The 16,672-nt window shown below is 52.5% G+C and overlaps 1 protein-coding gene across 1 annotated transcript; it reads right to left on the bottom strand.

Annotated features, from left to right (window-relative positions):
* Positions 1 to 273: 273 nt before the first annotated feature.
* Positions 274 to 14,294, bottom strand: EEF1A2 (eukaryotic translation elongation factor 1 alpha 2). The gene is made up of 8 exons (XM_075768522.1): positions 13,990 to 14,294; positions 12,372 to 12,584; positions 8,499 to 8,678; positions 7,149 to 7,445; positions 3,431 to 3,581; positions 1,736 to 1,992; positions 1,415 to 1,649; positions 274 to 687 (listed from the first exon to the last, which is right to left on the bottom strand). The coding sequence occupies exons 2-8, from the start codon at positions 12,513 to 12,515 to the stop codon at positions 560 to 562; spliced, it is 1,392 nt and encodes a 463-aa protein (XP_075624637.1). The 5' UTR covers positions 12,516 to 12,584; positions 13,990 to 14,294; the 3' UTR covers positions 274 to 559.
* Between the last annotated feature and the right edge of the window lie 2,378 nt (positions 14,295 to 16,672).

The raw sequence follows: 16,672 nt of genomic DNA, 5'->3' as shown, positions 1-16,672 counted from the left end.
AGAACATCAAAACCCAGACTGCTGTAAGAGCAGTCTCTGCTTTAGGCTGGGGGAATCAGGCCAGATACCTGCATCAGTCAAGGGGCAAGAGCTGGAGAAGGGCTGGGCGCTGAGTGACACCATGAATATGGGTGCCAAGCTCTCCTCCTTCCTCCAAATTTCCATCCCAGCCCCACCTGTGCCCGTCCCCACCATCTGCTCTAAGTGGGACTACGCGAAACCCATCAAAACCAACCCCTCTCAATGACAGACACACACACAGAGCTCCACACGTTTTGGGTTGGTTGTTTTGTTTTGTTGTTTTGTTTTTTGTTTGGGTTTTTTTTTTTTTCCACTGTGGATGTTGTACCAGTTTTATTGGTAAAATTAACATGAAGCCTCACAAACGCTGGAACATGCTTTTCCTTTTAAAGAATTTCCACTGGACCTTAATGGTGAGCATCCAGTCGTTGACATATAAACTCTTACAAGCTGATGTGCACACATGCGCCCGGGGGAGACGGTGGCAGCGTCCTGGTGTCAGGGATGGTTTCTGCGCGATGCACTGGGAGCCCACGATTCATTTGCCAGCCTTCTGGGCCTTCTGGGCAGACTTGGTGACTTTACCAGCCCCACCGCTTTTCTTCTCCACGTTCTTGATGACACCCACAGCCACGGTCTGCCGCATGTCACGGACAGCGAAGCGGCCTGTGGGATGGAGAGCGGAGGGACATGAGTGAAATGCATCTGCCTTGCCTTCCCTAAGGCTGAGCTCTTCTGGGTGGGTGATGGTGAGATGTACACCCACCACTCGTGGGGCCATGCGTTACCCCTGTGCTTGGAGCAGGTTCCTGCAGGAGCAAGCCCTGAGCCATCAGCTCTTGCTCTGACCACCAAGCTAGCCCTGATGCTCCTCTCTCTTTAAATAACTAGTTATTAAACTTAAATCACATCTGCTCTCTGCAAGCTCCCAGCATTGCTAAAGCTTCCAGATGTGCATCATCATCTAAGGAAAGCATGGCACTTCCCTGCATTAAAAGGTGTACTCTGCTGAGCAACCTTCCCTCTTTCTTCTCCTGACCAGTTGTGGTTTAGGGCAGAGATGGGGAAGCTGAAAAATATTTCTGTATTCAGAAACGATCTGGGTTTAGGAACTTTGAAGGAAAGGCTCTGTTGCTCTCAGAGGGAAAACCCAGCCCTGTTTTTGGAAACGCAGCTGAGCAGAGAGCTCGTCCCACCCCACCAGCCCTAACAGAGTTCATGCATCAGATTTGGCACCCTGAACACATTTGGGAGCAACAAAATGTGTTCAGGTCCCTCCCCAGTCTAACTGGTGGGGGATACTGGGAGAGGCTCAGCACATCTGGTGTGAGCTGCACACCCATAAAGCTTTCATGCCCCTCTGCAGGAGACTGCAAAAGAGCCGTTCCCTTACCAAGAGGTGGGTACTGGGAGAAGCTCTCCACACACATCGGCTTGCCGGGGATCATCTCCACAATGGCCGCATCGCCTGATTTCAGGGACTTGGGGTTGTCCTCCAGCTTCTTGCCAGAGCGTCGGTCGATTTTCTCCTTCAACTCAGCGAACTTGCAGGCGATGTGTGCAGTGTGGCAGTCGATGACGGGCGAGTAGCCAGCGCTGATCTGGCCGGGGTGGTTCAGGATGATCACCTGGGGGACAGAGTGGTGTCAGGGCAAGGCTGGGAGCCAGTGGACGGTGGCAAACCATGCATGGTGGCACCACCAGCTCTGCTAACCTGAGATGTGAACTGCGCTGCCTCCTGCGGCGGGTCAGACTTGCTGTCCCCGCAGACGTTCCCACGGCGGATGTCCTTGACGGAGACATTCTTCACATTGAAGCCAACATTGTCCCCAGGCAGAGCCTCGCTCAGGGCCTCATGGTGCATTTCCACGGATTTCACCTCGGTGGTGATGTTCACAGGTGCAAATGTGACCACCATGCCGGGCCGCAGGATGCCGGTTTCCACCCGGCCCACAGGGACTGTGCCAATCCCTGTGAAGACAAGGACAGAGCAAAATGTAACCTGCATGGCATATCCATGGGCCAGAGCCTGGTTGCAGCAAAAGCAAGATATCTCCAGTGGTTTTCACCAAAGACCATGTTTGTTTCTTGCCCAAAACCACTCAATTTTTAGCTGCAAGATCAACATTAGGGTCTTCAAAAATACCATGAGTCTCTCCTTTCTACCCAATGTGTTGTGAAAACGGAGTAACACCATAATCGGAAGGTCCAGCGCAATCCATGTGCCCTGAAAGCTCTTCCTTTGTAGGAGCTGTGGCATCTCCTGCATGAAGGACTGGGCACGTCACAGCATGTGTGCAACAACACGCTCCACATCCCTGATGGCCACACCATCAGCATGGGACGAGGCCCAGCTGTGCCAGGGAACAAGGGTGGCTGATTAAAGGAAGGGGACCTTTTACACCCCTGTGTCATCAGAAGACTTTGGGAAAACTCACCTTTGGAGTCAGGTGAAGAATCATTAAGAGAAACAACCTTGAAAAGAGGTTGGGGAGGTCGGCTGGACCCCTCTGCTCCTCCACACCCAGCTTGCTGCCTCCACCTCCCCGCTTCCCACGGTGTCTCTGCTCTCTAAGGACCTGCCTCATGGTAAAACCATATCTCTTTGCCCCAGCTGAGCTAGGAGAAGACACAGACCTGCTCACCACCTTTCATCCCCATTGCAAACAAAAGACTGTGTTAAAAAGCCTGCTAAAATCCATGTTCAATCCCTGCCTGGTTTCTGCTGCACACATGTCCTTGGAAAAGTGTGGAAAAGGGCTGGAAAGGGCTGTGCCTGCCTGATCCAGCAGCCGGGTGAGTCAGGAGGGCTGCCCGCTGCTGCCAGCAGGTCAGAGAGCTCACAGGGTATTTATAGCTCAGAAAAGTGTCCCCATCACTGCTCCAGAGGGAAAGGGAGACGTGCCGGCCGCTGCACTCCGTACATGGCTGGCGCTGTGGTCCAGCTCAGCAGATGGAGGTGCTGGTGATGGACACCAGCATTTGGGAAGCACGGGCAGACTGTGGCCAAGCTGCTATGCACCAGCCTCACCAGTGTCCCTCCCCACTGGCCTTGTCCCTCATCTGGGATCCAGCACATTTTTGCTGCCTCCAACTTGCCTTGTCAGCCATGATCTCTGGGACACCCAAATTTGCAGCCATTTTGGCACCGTGTGTTCCCTCGGGAGAGCTCACAAACCCGCAGCTCCTCTGTGGTCCCTGGGCACCTTTGGGCATGTCTGCCTCCAACCCCAGACAGCCCAGTCTCAAAAGGGGTCTTTGCCCCATTTCTTCCCAACATTATCTCAAGTTTGAGGAGTCCAATCCCTCCACTTTCCCAGTACCTGGAAACATCATTCCCAAATTCCCACAGAACGAAGGTTCTGGTAAAAGCAGAGGGAAGAAGGACAGTGGCAGAACCATTGCTCACCTCCGATCTTGTAGACATCCTGGAGGGGCAGGCGCAGGGGTTTATCTGTGGGGCGGGTCGGGGGCAGGATGGTGTCCAAGGCCTCCAGGAGGGACACCCCGCTGGCGTTGCCTTCCTTGCGCTCCACCTTCCAGCCTTTGAACCAAGGCATCTGGAAACAGAGCAGCAACAATATGCACTGAGTGTGTCCGTCCTCAGCATCCAGACGTGATCCAGAGAGATGTCCCACTAGGACACGCCTGGGGCTTGCTGGCAAGAAAAATTCAGTCCTGGGTCTGAAACAACCCTGATACAGCAAGCAGAGATCAGAGTCTGCAGGGTCATTCCCCCTTCCTCTGCACAGACAGGTTTGGACCATATTTTCCTACTCAGATATAAACCGCTGCCCATGTGCCCCAGCTCCATCACACATGTTACAGACATGGCTTTTCCCTTAGGCAACAATGCCAGTGGCACAGCGCACTGAGGCTAGGGGTGAAACAGGACCCCCAAAGTGCCCCCGCTTTCACAGCCTTCCCTGGAGGGCACAGCTATGTCAAGGTGGTTTCCTATCCTGCAATCTGCACTTCTTTTGGGGGGGGAAGCAAGGGGAAGGGATGGGTCCATCTGGGGAATTCAGTCTGCATCAAATGTGTCTAGGTGAGCCTCCCTCGGAGGGTCACGTCCAACATGGAGTGCCCTCCCTGGTGACAGTGGCTGGAGGATCCCGGGGACACTTTTGCAGAGGGAGCCTTCCCAGAGCACTGCAGCTATAGCCACACAGCCAGACCCAGTGCCGGGCTAACAGCTCGGCAAAATGATAAATCCATCCAGCTGGTGACGGAGCCGCATGTGATGCGCAGGATGACTCAGACCTCCCCCCCAGCCTGCTATCGCATAGCCCGAAACGCCGGGCAGGCACCCATGCGAGCAGCTGCCCCAGCGGCTGCCTGCCCGCCCACGGGCTCTGCTCTCGAGGGCGACGGCCACCTGCATGCCCACAGCTCCCATCCGTCTGCCCCTGCATGGCTTGGGGACATGGAGAAATGACAACCTCCACCCCGTGACACATGGCTGTCAGAGCCATCCTTTTTCCTTTCAATGCTTTATCCAGAAAACTTCTGACATCCCAAGAATCAGATAAAGATGCACTTTGACACCTTCTGGGACTAAATCCACAGTGCGAAACCTTGGCATGGCCCCAGTGTGAGAAGCATCTGCAAAACCTGGTTTGCGCTGCCTCCTATGGCCACCCAATTAAAACGTCTCTTATGCATTCCCCAAATCTCCTTTCCAAAGAGCAATTTCTGTTGCACCACTCCTACAGCACAAGCAGGATCTGACCAAGCCCCACAGCCAGACAGGCTAAACTGCAGGCTCAAGCCCCAGTAAACAAGAGCTAAGCTCCAACTCTTTTGCACCCCAAGTGCATTTTACAGACCAGTCACCTTCCTCTGATTTTACCCAGCCCGTGAGCATCCCAACACACCCCACATGCCCCAACATTGAGGCTGCAGCCCCAGGCCACCATGATCCCTCACACTGCGGATCGAGTGTGTTTGGGTTGCAGCATCCCATGGGGTGAAAGTCTCCCAAACCACATTGAGTGGCCCAGTTCTGTCAGCTGCAGCAACAGAAAGCTGGCTTCACATAAAACCCAGTTTGTCAAAAAGCTCTTAAACGTCAAACTTTGATGCAAGCACAGCCCAGCCGTCATTTTTTGCAGCTGGCCTTGGGCTGCTGTGCAACAGGGATGTGGGCTGGAGTCTCCCACGCAGAGCTGGCTCCAGCCTGACGTACCACCACACCTCCCCTCACCCGGAGGTGACAGGAGCTGCAGGGACGTCACAGCTCTAATTCCCACTTTCCGGTAAGTCCCCTGACAGACAGACAAGTCACTTGACTGCCTTGCGCCTTGCTGAAACCCTGTCAGAAATTGAGTGAAAAAAATCAGAGCTTTTTCAGGCAAAGAATGAGAGGAGAGATATCTGCACTGGCTTCCTGCTCAAGCTTTTATAGATCGGGTGCAATATGGGAAAGAGGAGTCTATCCCAAGCTGCTGTCCTGGCAAAGGCAGGATGGGGACCTCCTGGGGACCCCAGCATGGGGATGACCCTGCACCCTCTCCAGCAAAGATCATGCTGATCCAGACCTCTGGCCAGGGTTTCTTCCCAATTGCCCAGCTCAGGCAGCTCCTGGGAACCCACCCTGGAGCCAGCTGCCTCCTTACAGCAGAGGGGTGAGTTATTTTGGCCCCTGCCTTCTCTCAGGCAGCACGTCACATTGAGAACATGCTCTGAGACCTGCCCAGAGGAAGGGGGCCAACAAGCCCCATCCTGCTCCGTGCCTCCCCTCTGCAGCCTATTAATAGGGGAATTGTTTGGGATCATCTTCCCAGCCCAGCAGCTGCTGACATTTGGAGCCTGCCTGATTTGAGGCACCCAGGAACTATGTGGCTGGGTTTGGCATGGCCGCGGCTGACCTTTATCCCAGCTCTGCTCCATAAGCAACAGGAATCTCCCAAGCACCCCAAAAAATTCATTCCTTCCAAGCCAGCCCCAAGTGAGTTGCCTTTCCCGTGCAAGGCTGTGAGCTGTGTTTCATGACAGTGTGAGTTTGCATTGCAGCACTCCTCTAGCTCAGGCTTGCAACCCTTGACCTCCCTCAATTGCAGCTATACTCATACGTTGCCTCCTTTGTCATAGAGCCCTGATCCATAATGCACAGCTGAGGTCCTAAAGCCCCTTTACGCATCAAATTTCCCATTGGTTTCACAAGAGATTGCTGGGGGTTTCTGGTCTAAGCAACTTGCTCAAGGTTACCCAGAAGCCAGCAGGAGAGCAGGGACCTTCCTCTGACCAGAACTTTCCAGCCCATTATTTCTTTAGAAGACTAAAGCTGGGGTAGCTTTTTCTCCAAAAACACAGTGTCAAAATAACAACTGTTATTGTCAGCCTGTCTGCCAAGAAGCCCCCATCCTTCTTCAAGCTCATCTTTCTCCCTTGCTGTCATATGAAATAATGGCAAAGGCCCACCCAGAGCACCCTGCCTTTGTATCCCCACCATTGCCAATGCACAGAGGGAGAGGCACTGTAAAAATCAACTGACAAGGAGCAGCCCCAAATGGATGCTCCACGAAACTATGATTTTGGAGTTGGAAACCTGGGTGCCTCCTCAAGAAAAAGTCACCTTAAAAAGTGAGATCCTGACACTGGAACCAGGGCTGTGGCCACCACAGTGGCATATGGCACCAACGGGGAAGGGCACCCAATACCCAACACACGGGAGCGCGGCTGTGTGGTGGAAGCCGTTCCAAGCCTGCGACCAGATTGTGTTATTTGCCTTAGAAAACAATGCCCTAAAAACACACACGATGCTCCTGCTGAGAGTGACAATTGCTGCCGACGGCTCTAACGTCACCATGGGTCTGATGATGTGAAACCTTCAAATCACATCCCAGAAGCAAAGCTATACAGATCATCTCCAGAAGATGCTCATATTTAGCTGCTGGGGTGTCTGGCCACAGTACAGCAACCAGCACGCCCCTGAACAGTGCACCCATTCATCCTGGTTTGGTGCAATCGCAGCTACGTGACAAACACATCTATACTGGCAGCACAGGCCATTACATGTACTGGGTGCATGAAACATGCCTGCGGTTTTCAGAGCATGGAGGTCAGCTATAGCCTGGGTCAGGATAGTTGGGGTGGGGGAAATGTCTAAGACAATGCACACTTACATTTGGAGAGGGCTCCAGCATATTGTCTCCATGCCAGCCCGAGATGGGCACGAAGGGAACTGTGGCTGGGTTGTAGCCAATCTTCTTGATGTAGGCGCTGACCTCCTTGACGATCTCATCATAGCGTTTCTCGCTGTATGGGGGCTCTGTAGAATCCATCTTGTTGATGCCCACAATGAGCTGCTTCACTCCCAGGGTGTAAGCCAGCAGGGCGTGCTCACGAGTCTGCCCATTCTTGGAGATACCAGCTTCAAATTCACCGACGCCAGCCGCAACAATCAGGACAGCGCAGTCAGCCTGGGAAGAAAGAGCTAATGAATTGCTTCTGTCCCCAAAGAGCACGGCTCCTGTTGACACCCCTGAGAGCTTTGAGTAAGTCCCAGATGAACACTGTGGCTTGGAAAGACTCCCTGCCAGTTGCTACCCATAACCTTGCTGATCTACCTCAAAACTGACCTGTGTTATTTCAGACTTGCAAACTGTGCATGGTTTTGGATTGGAAACCAGGGTGGGTCCCTCCGTGTTGCATGACTCTAACCAAGACCTCATCTTGGTCACCCAGGGATGCACAACCAAAGCCTTATCTAAAACCCTACTGAAGTCTTGGAAATAATTTCCCTGGGTGATGGATGAGACTCCAGCCATTCAAACTGTGTTCCCTGGCTTACTTGTGTACCCAGAGCCCACAGCAGAAGCTGCATGGGTTTGATGGAAAGCCATGCCCAGCACGACTGGCATCGCAATGGGAATCTTGCTGGGCACTCAGCAAGGCTCGTCCAGTGCCTGTCAACCACAGGGAGATGCAGGAATGTCCTGCAGTGCGATGGGGGGAAACCGCCCTACCCTGGAAGGGTAGACCATGGAGTTTGGCAATGTGATGTGGTTTATGGGACAAAGACAACTGTTTTGAGAAAAAGAAAGGAGAAAAGACCCACAGAGTCTCCTTTAGCCAACAAAACCTAAAGGATTGTTGGAAATTTCTTGCATACCTCAGCTGGCTGAGGCTAAAACAATGTGGGAGATGCCCTCACACAAAGGCCTGTATGTCATAGCATCCCACCTCCCAGAGAGGCCATATTCATCCCCACCTCCTCCAAGGAGGGCAAGTGGAGTGGAGTAACCACCTCTCTGTGCCCAAGGAGGCCCTTTCTTCAGATGCCCAAGGAGGTGCAGAACCATGGCGTGCTGGGTCCCCTGGTGTTATCCAGCCTCTTGCATGGACCCTGCTCAACGCCACTTGATGTCTCAACTACCCACCTCCAAAAGGATTCCAACAGTATCTACATGACACTGGGCTCATTGGCAAGCCTCAGCCTCCCACCTCCAGCACCCCCCACCACCATTTCTCACCTGGGATGTCCCAGTGATCATGTTCTTGATGAAGTCCCTGTGGCCAGGTGCATCAATGATAGTGATGTAGTACTTGGTGGTCTCAAACTTCCACAGCGAGATGTCAATGGTGATGCCACGCTCACGCTCAGCCTTCAGCTTGTCCAGCACCCAGGCATATTTGAAGGACCCTTTCCCCATCTGGCCAACACAAAGGCAAGAGGCAGTGAGAAACCCAAGCTCATAGCACTGGTGTGCTGGCAACCCACCCTCCGGGGCACATCCATAGCTCACGTAGGCAGAGGGTCACATTGCAAACATTGAAGGCAAAATTCCCTAAATTCAATGTCAGCCATGATCTATGCACTAATAAATGTAGGTGAAAGGAGATATTGATCTCAACATGTTCCTCAGCGGGATGGAGGAGAGGCTGGAAGAAGAGATGTGAAGTGAATTTTTGAGTCGGGTTGCGTGGGCAGGAGCTGGAGCCAGTGACCCATGAGATCTCCTCCATGAAACACCATGGTCCTGCACTACTTCTGGGAAGTCATGCTGCTACAGAACTAGACAGCAATGGTGAAAAGCTTCTTAATGTTGCATTTTAATCTGTTAACCAAACCTGTGAGACAGCTGGTTAGTGAGAAAGGGCATTGCTGATTGAGTGAGCCTATAACTGACAGAGGTGTAGGAGGGGAATGGGTTAAAAAAAAATGAAATGTGAGATGGTTGCTACGAGCAGAATAGAAATGTGATTGATTTTTGCCACAGAGTGTGCGAATTCACATGAAAAGCTACTGTGAGCTGCAGCCAGACCAACTGTTGTTGCCAAATGGCCAAAATCTCAGCCAACATTGTAATGCATAAAATCACGCTGGGTGAGATCAGCTACAGTAAATTTCTCTGTCCTGTCATAAAGCACACTCCTTGGTAAAACCATGATGTCACTTCTGAGCCACTTTCTCCTTTGGGTTGGTGTCCTTTGACATCATGCCACCAGGGAGAGCCAGACTCCCCCTCCGCCCCAGCATGGAGATGGTGCACCCAGTCTGAGCTGGGATCCTGCCACCATGGAGATGGGGCAGGACAAGACCACCTCTTGTTGACCATGTCAGAGCAGTTTGGGGAGCCCAGCCAAAGCAAAGAGTTAATGGGCATCGATCATCAGCTCTTAGCCTCAGATACAAGGTTTTGTTTAAGATGGAAAATGGAATTTAGGTCATTTGCAGATGATTTAATGGGCTTTCACTGCTGTGCAAGGACAGAGATGCGATACCCTGCTCCCGTCCATCCATCCTGGTGTTCTCCGCAACCGCAGTTTCTTCTGGAGAATCAATGCGTAAAATTCATTATGGGCAATTATAAATCACCTGTCCAGAGGGAAGTGCTTCCTGATCGCGGGCAACAAACGCTTCAGTGATGATTGTTGCCAAAAAGCCTAATGCAGCATCGCATCTGAACCTGCCCTGCCCGCACCCGGGGGCTGGTCTGCCCCTGGCTCCCGCACTCCCGCCCAGTGCCCGGCCAGCACAAGGAATTCAGGGTGCTGGCCCATTTACATAACGGCTGAGCGCTGCGATGACTTTGCAGCTTGCTCTGGAGGATTATGGGCAAAATCCTAAAGCCAAGGGCAAGGCTCCCCCTCCTTGGAGGGGACACCAGGTCGAAAGGGTGATGCCCTATCCCAGCTGGGCAGCTGCGAGCTGTCACACCTTTCCACCTGTGTGGAAAGATCCAGAATCAAATCTCTGCTCCTAAGCATCCTCCTGCCATCAGGCTTGGTGGGGGGGGGGGGGGCAGAGCGGGAGCTCAGAAGATAACTCTTTTCAGCATGCACATTGAACCCCTCTGTTGCCAGGGGAAAAGAGGGAGTCATTAGTGTGTGCTCATTTACTGCTGGAAATGGCAGAGATACACTGAGGAATGGTGCATTTTGTGCAATGCATTTATAATAGGTAGTTCTCGGGCAAGAGCTCAATCAGCACATCCCACAGCCTTTCTCACTCATCGGCAGCCTATTGCTTCACTTCTGGATGGGGAAACCGAGGCACAGAGCAGACCCCTGGCTCTCCCGCAGGAGCTGAGTAACAATCAGCACCTTATCGCAGGCACCCACAACCGTGCACACAAACAGCTGGTCATCTCGTGTGAAACCCCCCCCAGAACTCGGCATCATATGTAACTTGAAGACAAATGAGACCCTTTATTTAGCAAACAGTGTCCCTCCTTTCACGGGGTATATTCAGTTACCCAGAGCTGTTGTTGGAAAAAAAAAACTACAGGGTATTATCTAGCTTTGCACAATACCTTCCCTGTTCAGTGCCAGAAACAGCCTGATTTTCCTTGATTGAACCCCAGCAGAGGGACAGCTTTCTATTTGGAGACCACAAATACTGATATTATTTTTTTTTAAATAGAACAACTCTTCTTTCGGAGATACTATTACCTCTGCCTCTAGTCAAAAAGAAAAAAAATGATCCTTTCTCTTAAAAAATCAGACCGTAGGTTTTTGTTGGCTTTTTGGGTGCACACAGGCCTCCATTTCCTGCGAATGCCACCTAATGGAAGCGAACCCTTCCTCAGCCCTGCATCAGAAAATGGAGTCTGTAAGCTCAGTCAATAGGCTATTAATAGCAGCTTCCAGTCCCCGTGCATTCTGGCAAGTCAGTGAAAGTGCCTGTTCAATTAAAATAGCCGCAATCACATCTACAATAACCTAATCACGCCATATCCGATCTCTAGCTAAGGGGGGGGGGGAAATATGGAAGGATATCAGCAATCATTTTGTATGAAGGAAGAAGCTCTTTGCTTAAGGGTTGAGAAAAAGGGCTGACAGCGAGGCACAAAAATGGGTCGTTTAGCTCGGATACTATCGGCAAATTCAAAGGGTTCAGACAGACAGCAAAATATCTAATCAAGAGTGGCAGCTCTGTAAACTTTTTTTTTCCTCCATTGAAATGTGAAATCTTGTCGAGAAACAAAAAAAATTAAATTGAGGGATATCTGCATTAAAGATTCCTGGAATGATGATGACAAGTCATCTTCTGTGAGACCAGATATGCCCTATCAATAACACAGCCAGGTTTTCCCGGCTCACCCACCTCTCTAGAATTTACCATCATTAATTTCTGAGTTTCCAATTCATCTTTTTCTTCCTCTTTAATCTCTGTGTTTGCCACATTGGAGGTACTGGCTGGTGCTGTATTGTGTGACAGTCTGCTAAATACATGCACTGTTACATTGCTACAAATGTCGCCATTATAAGAGCTAAACAAAAGGATTTAACGGAAATGCTCATACTTCATGCCAGCTTTTTCTATATTAAAGGATACCAGTCAAGCTTCATATCAGGCTGTATGCTTGAGAAAAACAAGAATGGGGTTTTTAACAAACTGGATCAAACGAGTGGTCCAGCTGATGCTCCACCTTGTCCCCAGCAGGCACTGGAAATAGATGCTTCAGAGTGAAATTCAGAGAGTCCTGCACTAGGCAGTGAGGGATTATCAGGTTTTCCTCCTTGTGCACAATATTTAGAAGGAATTTCATGCCCTGAAGCACCACGGTTTGTGGATCTTCCAGAACCCTATCCCCATCTTGCAGACCTCACCGTGCCCCTGCCCTCATTAACAGCCTGCGGCAGGGAGTCCCTCGGCTCTGGAGAAGAGGGTGGCGAGCACCCAAATGGCCTATTTTCCCAAGGCCAGAAGAGTCAGGAAGACCCAAGGGTACAGAGAGGGGAAAAAAAAAAAAGGGATGGGAACAAAGGGAGAAGGAGAAGGTACGGGAAGGGCAGCACCAGGAAAAGGGAAGTATTGCCCGTGGGACACTTGCGGGGCATCAGTGCGGAGCATGACTGCAGGGGGGAATGCGGGGCATGCCAGGGGACGGGCTCCTCACCTCGGCAGCCTCCTTCTCAAATTTCTCAATGGTCCTTTTGTCAATGCCCCCGCATTTGTAGATGAGATGCCCGGTGGTGGTGGATTTCCCAGAGTCCACATGCCCAATGACGACAATGTTGATGTGCGTCTTCTCCTTCCCCATGCTGGTGGGCTACGCGGGGCTGGCGGCGGCGGGGAGGGCTGTGGGAACGCAGCTGCGTTTTTGGGGAGGCTGCGGGGGAAGAGGCAGACATGTCAAGAGAGCCCCCGTGACAGCACCCTCCCAGCCCATCAGAGATGGCTCTCCACTCCTCCCCTCACCCCACCTTCCCGCTGGACCACGCGCCCCATCCCGGCCGGGGGTGCCCAGCCTTGTCTGGCAGCTCTGCCCGTGCTGGGATGGAGCCAGCCCGCCCCCGGAGGAGGCCAGCCAGGCTATTTCTGGCCACCACGTACAGCCTCCAAGTCTCAGCAAGACGCCACGTTTTTCATCGTCTTGCCCTCCACCGCCCTCCTGGAGACCCCCAGTTCCCAGGGCTACGTCATTGGTGCCTCGAAGGTGCCCTTCCTCCCCAGAAAAATCTTCCTCTGGCTCAGAGCTGCTACTGCTGCCTTCTCGGTCTTTCCAAACCCGAGGGCATCTCCTCCATGTCGTGGGTGTCCTGGGAGGAGCCGTGGGTGCCCGTCCCCGTAGGCTGCCCTCACCGCTCCCAAGCTGCGCACGGTTCGGGTGACAACATGGTGTCTGCAAAATGGGGCGGACAAAAATAGCCCTTGCCCGCTACCCCGAGCGGGGCTGCCGAAAGCTCGGTGGCATCGGCTGAGCCTGCAGTGTGTGTGTGGGTGTTCGTTGTATTTTGCTGCCATGAATCTGGATGAAACAGAGGGAGGAAGCTAAAAACGCAAATCGACATATCCGGGGAACTGTTCTGGCATCTCCCAGCGTTACCATGGCTCTGCAGCTGCTACACAAACCCGGCACAATTAGGAGCTTTAATTTGACGTCTAATAAAATCCAATTTTATGAATCTGCCCATAAAAGTAAAGGAGGTCAGGAAGAGTTTGCTGCTCTAATAGCGATTCAGTCATGCGGGCAATTATGTCCCCCGCGAGAAGCCCCCCTGGGCAGCAAGAGCCCCGGCTGCCCGCTCCCTCCCCTGCCCTTGAACAGCTCCAGCCTGGATCTGGCCATTTTGCAGCTCCGCTGAGGTCCCGGTCCCCGGCAGCGCCCAGCCCTGGCTGCGGGTCCCTCTGCCCGGCGCGCCCCAGCACCCAGGGTGGGAGATGAGGGGGCGCTTTGGGAACCGGGCATTTATTTTATTTTATTTTTCCCCAAGGAGCTAAAGGCTGGGGAGGGGGGAGCGGGTTATTTCCCACCTGCGGGAAGAGGCACCTGCGGGATGAAGGAATGGCCCAGCCTCATCCTCTCCCTCCCTGCCGGGGGTACCCCCCCCTCAACATGGGCTGGCAGCACCAGCAGCACCCCATGCACACGGCGGGGGGAGGGGGGGGGGGGGAAGGTGCACTGAACCCCCGCAGCCCCTGGGGGCCGGAACCCGCCCCCCCAAAGCCCGGTCCCCCCCAGCTGCGGAGCGGCCCCATCGCGGCGCGGCCCGGGGAGGGGCTGGAGCTCTTACCGGAGCGGCGGTCGGGGCGGCAGAGGCTGCCAGCTTGGGCTCCGGCGGCTTTATCTCCCCGGGAGGGGCCCACCTATTGACGGCGGCAGCGCAATGCAGCGACCCCCCCGCACTACGGCAATGCGGTACCGGGCGGGGGAGGAGGAGGCGCGCCGGGGGGAGGAGGAGGAGGAGGAGGAGGAGGAGGAGGAGAAGAAGGAGAAGGAGAAGAAGGGAGGGGGAGAGAGAAAGAGAGAGAGGAAGGGAGGGAGCAGGGCGAGGCGGCGGGGGAGAGACGGGAGACGGGGCTGGGAGGGAGGGAAGGTGGAGGGATGGGAGAAATGGAGAGGTGGGGGACGGATGGCGAGGTGGAAGATGGAGGGATGGGAAGATGGAAGGAGGGAAGACAGAGGTCGGAGGGAGACAGTAGGATGGAAGACAGAGGGATGGAGGAAGGTGGACGGATGAAACATGGAGAGACACGGGGAGACATAGGGATGGAAGGTGAAGGCATGAGAGGGAGCTGGAAAGATGGGGGAGCTGGAGGGGTGGGGAAGGCAGAGGGGCTGGAGATAGAAGGATGGGAGGAAGGTGTAGGAATACAGGGAGATGGAAGGAAGGGCTTTTCGGAACAGGGGGTAAATGATGGAAGTCCTGATCCAGGGGGAGTGGGGTAGATGGAGGCCAAGTGGGGCTCGGACCTCCGTGGGTCCCCCTTGGCAGCCTGGGGGTGAAGGGACAGGGCTTGAATTGGAGGGAGGCCCGGGGCCACCAAGTACCATAGCCCTTTCTCTGACCCCAAAGGGGCCAGTGGTGCAGAAGGGCTGTTTTCCCACAAGTGCTGGGAGGAGAGGGGTCTCTGCACGGTGCACAGGGCAAACGCATCCCTGGGCAGAGCCCCGCAGGCACTGACCCACATTTCTGCCTCACTGGAAATGTCTTAGCCCAGGAGCAAACAGCAAAGCAAGGGACAAATAGAGCAAAATAGATTACTGCACCTGCAACACATATGTTGGTTTATTAACAACATCTCATTTAACAGGAGATGGGGTTCGAGTCCTAGGAGGCAAAGGAAACCGTAAGTAATCTCCTTCGGTAATACCATGAAACTTTCTTTGCATAAAAAAATATCACGTAGTGGTCAGAATATTTATAGCTGTGTCAGCTGTGCAACTACAAGGCTAATGCAAAATTTTCTGTGTCTCAAAGCCAAATATAGGTCAGAAGAAAGCTAATTTTGAGTTAAGCCATGACCAATTTTTGTGGCCCAGACCATCTTCCAGTGAATTTAGCAGCTAAATCAGGTACTCTTAGGTACTCTTATGAAGGTACTCTTGCCTTCATAGTGTAAGGGTTAAAAACTTACACATCATGTAGATTAAAAAGTTACTATCCTCTCATTAATGTTTAAAGGAAGACTTTATTTTTTTCTGAATGTTATAGTTCATTGGTATTTTCTTAGATATATGATAGGAAAGATATCTTTTACTTATATGCAGCATTCCTTGCGCAACATAAGATGCACTCAGTGCCAGAAAAAAATAAAAAGAAACTTCCAAGAGGAAGGCTCTCAGACAGCATTTAAAGGGATTGACCTAGGAATGATGGCATTACCCCGGGTCTAGATGTGCTGGGGGTGGACACCAAGAGCGGTAACGCATAGGAGGGATGGGTATATAAGTCTCTTATTCTTCCTATCCATATTTTAGTGCTTTGCCAAGAAATAATCTCCCCTTTTTATTCAAGGGCTGTGGGCAGAGGCTGCCTTTGCTAATGAAGACTTCAGCCTTCGCAGAGATGGAGTAAATCCCAGATCCCTCTGCCACTCGGGTCAGGCAAGTGTGTGACAGAACTCTCCTCTCTCCGTTCCTTCTCCAGTAAAGAGAATTTGAATTTTCACCCCTTTTCCCAGCCAGGGAAAAGAGAAACAGGCAGTGCACTGTGCTTTACTTCTACAACAAAATGAAGCCTGATGGGCCATCAGACTATAAATAGTACTGGACGGGAGCAGGAAAGAGAGCTGTCAGACCTGGCTAATCCCAGCTCGGTTAAGCCACCTTATGCCCAGCCTCCGAGAAGCTTAAAGCCACAGCTGTGTGCCCAGGTCTGGCCAGCGCCCGGAGAAAATGGTTTCAATGAACACATGTGGTCTCTGTGGACCATCAAGTTCAATTGTCACACCCGAGTGGAACCGTTTTTCCTCCTGGAAAATAGTGGCAATCTGTCCTTAAATATTCAGCTATGTAAAACAAGAGACCTGAGTAGGCAAAATCCGGGGGCGGCTGAAGTTTAGCACCTCGTCTCCATCCATCTGGCTTCAGATTCAGACCCCAGTTGAAACAATTCCCATACATCCTATTTAGGCTTGATTCCCCCACCCCAAAACCATCACCAAAATATTTGAGATCACTCAAGAAAACAGAGACCCCCCCCGAAGGGACGGGCAGGCTGCACACGTGGATGGCAGGTGCCTGTTACCCCTTTCATCATCACCTTGACCCCAGCCAGCCCCACAAACCCTGAGTGAGTAGCAGATGCTTTAAGCTGTGCTAAAATTCCTATTTGCCCAGACATAATAATTGAGATTTTTTTGTTGTTGTTGTTTCCAAAGAGGCCCTGCACAATGTGACTGGGAGCGTGAATAATCCGCAGTGCCGGTAATTTGTATGTATCTGGGATGTGAACACACCAGGCTGGCTGCCTG

This window comes from Balearica regulorum, chromosome 16 (assembly GCF_011004875.1).
Source record: "Balearica regulorum gibbericeps isolate bBalReg1 chromosome 16, bBalReg1.pri, whole genome shotgun sequence".
Lineage (NCBI taxonomy): Eukaryota > Metazoa > Chordata > Aves > Gruiformes > Gruidae > Balearica > Balearica regulorum.
The sequence above is the reverse complement of the archived record's forward strand: the minus strand, read 5'-3'. Positions and strand labels throughout refer to the sequence as shown.

What these genes read in the sequence shown, in the direction of transcription:
- EEF1A2 (XM_075768522.1), bottom strand. Translation starts at nt 12,515, where the DNA reads ATGGGGAAGGAGAAGACGCACATCAACATTGTCGTCATTGGGCATGTG. An exon ending in GGATGTCTACAAGATCGGAG is followed by an intron (nt 1,993 to 3,430) that starts GTGAGCAATGGT and finishes TTGTCTTCACAG; the next exon opens with GGATTGGCACAGTCCCTGTG. An exon ending in CAGCGCAGTTCACATCTCAG is followed by an intron (nt 1,650 to 1,735) that starts GTTAGCAGAGCT and finishes TCTGTCCCCCAG; the next exon opens with GTGATCATCCTGAACCACCC.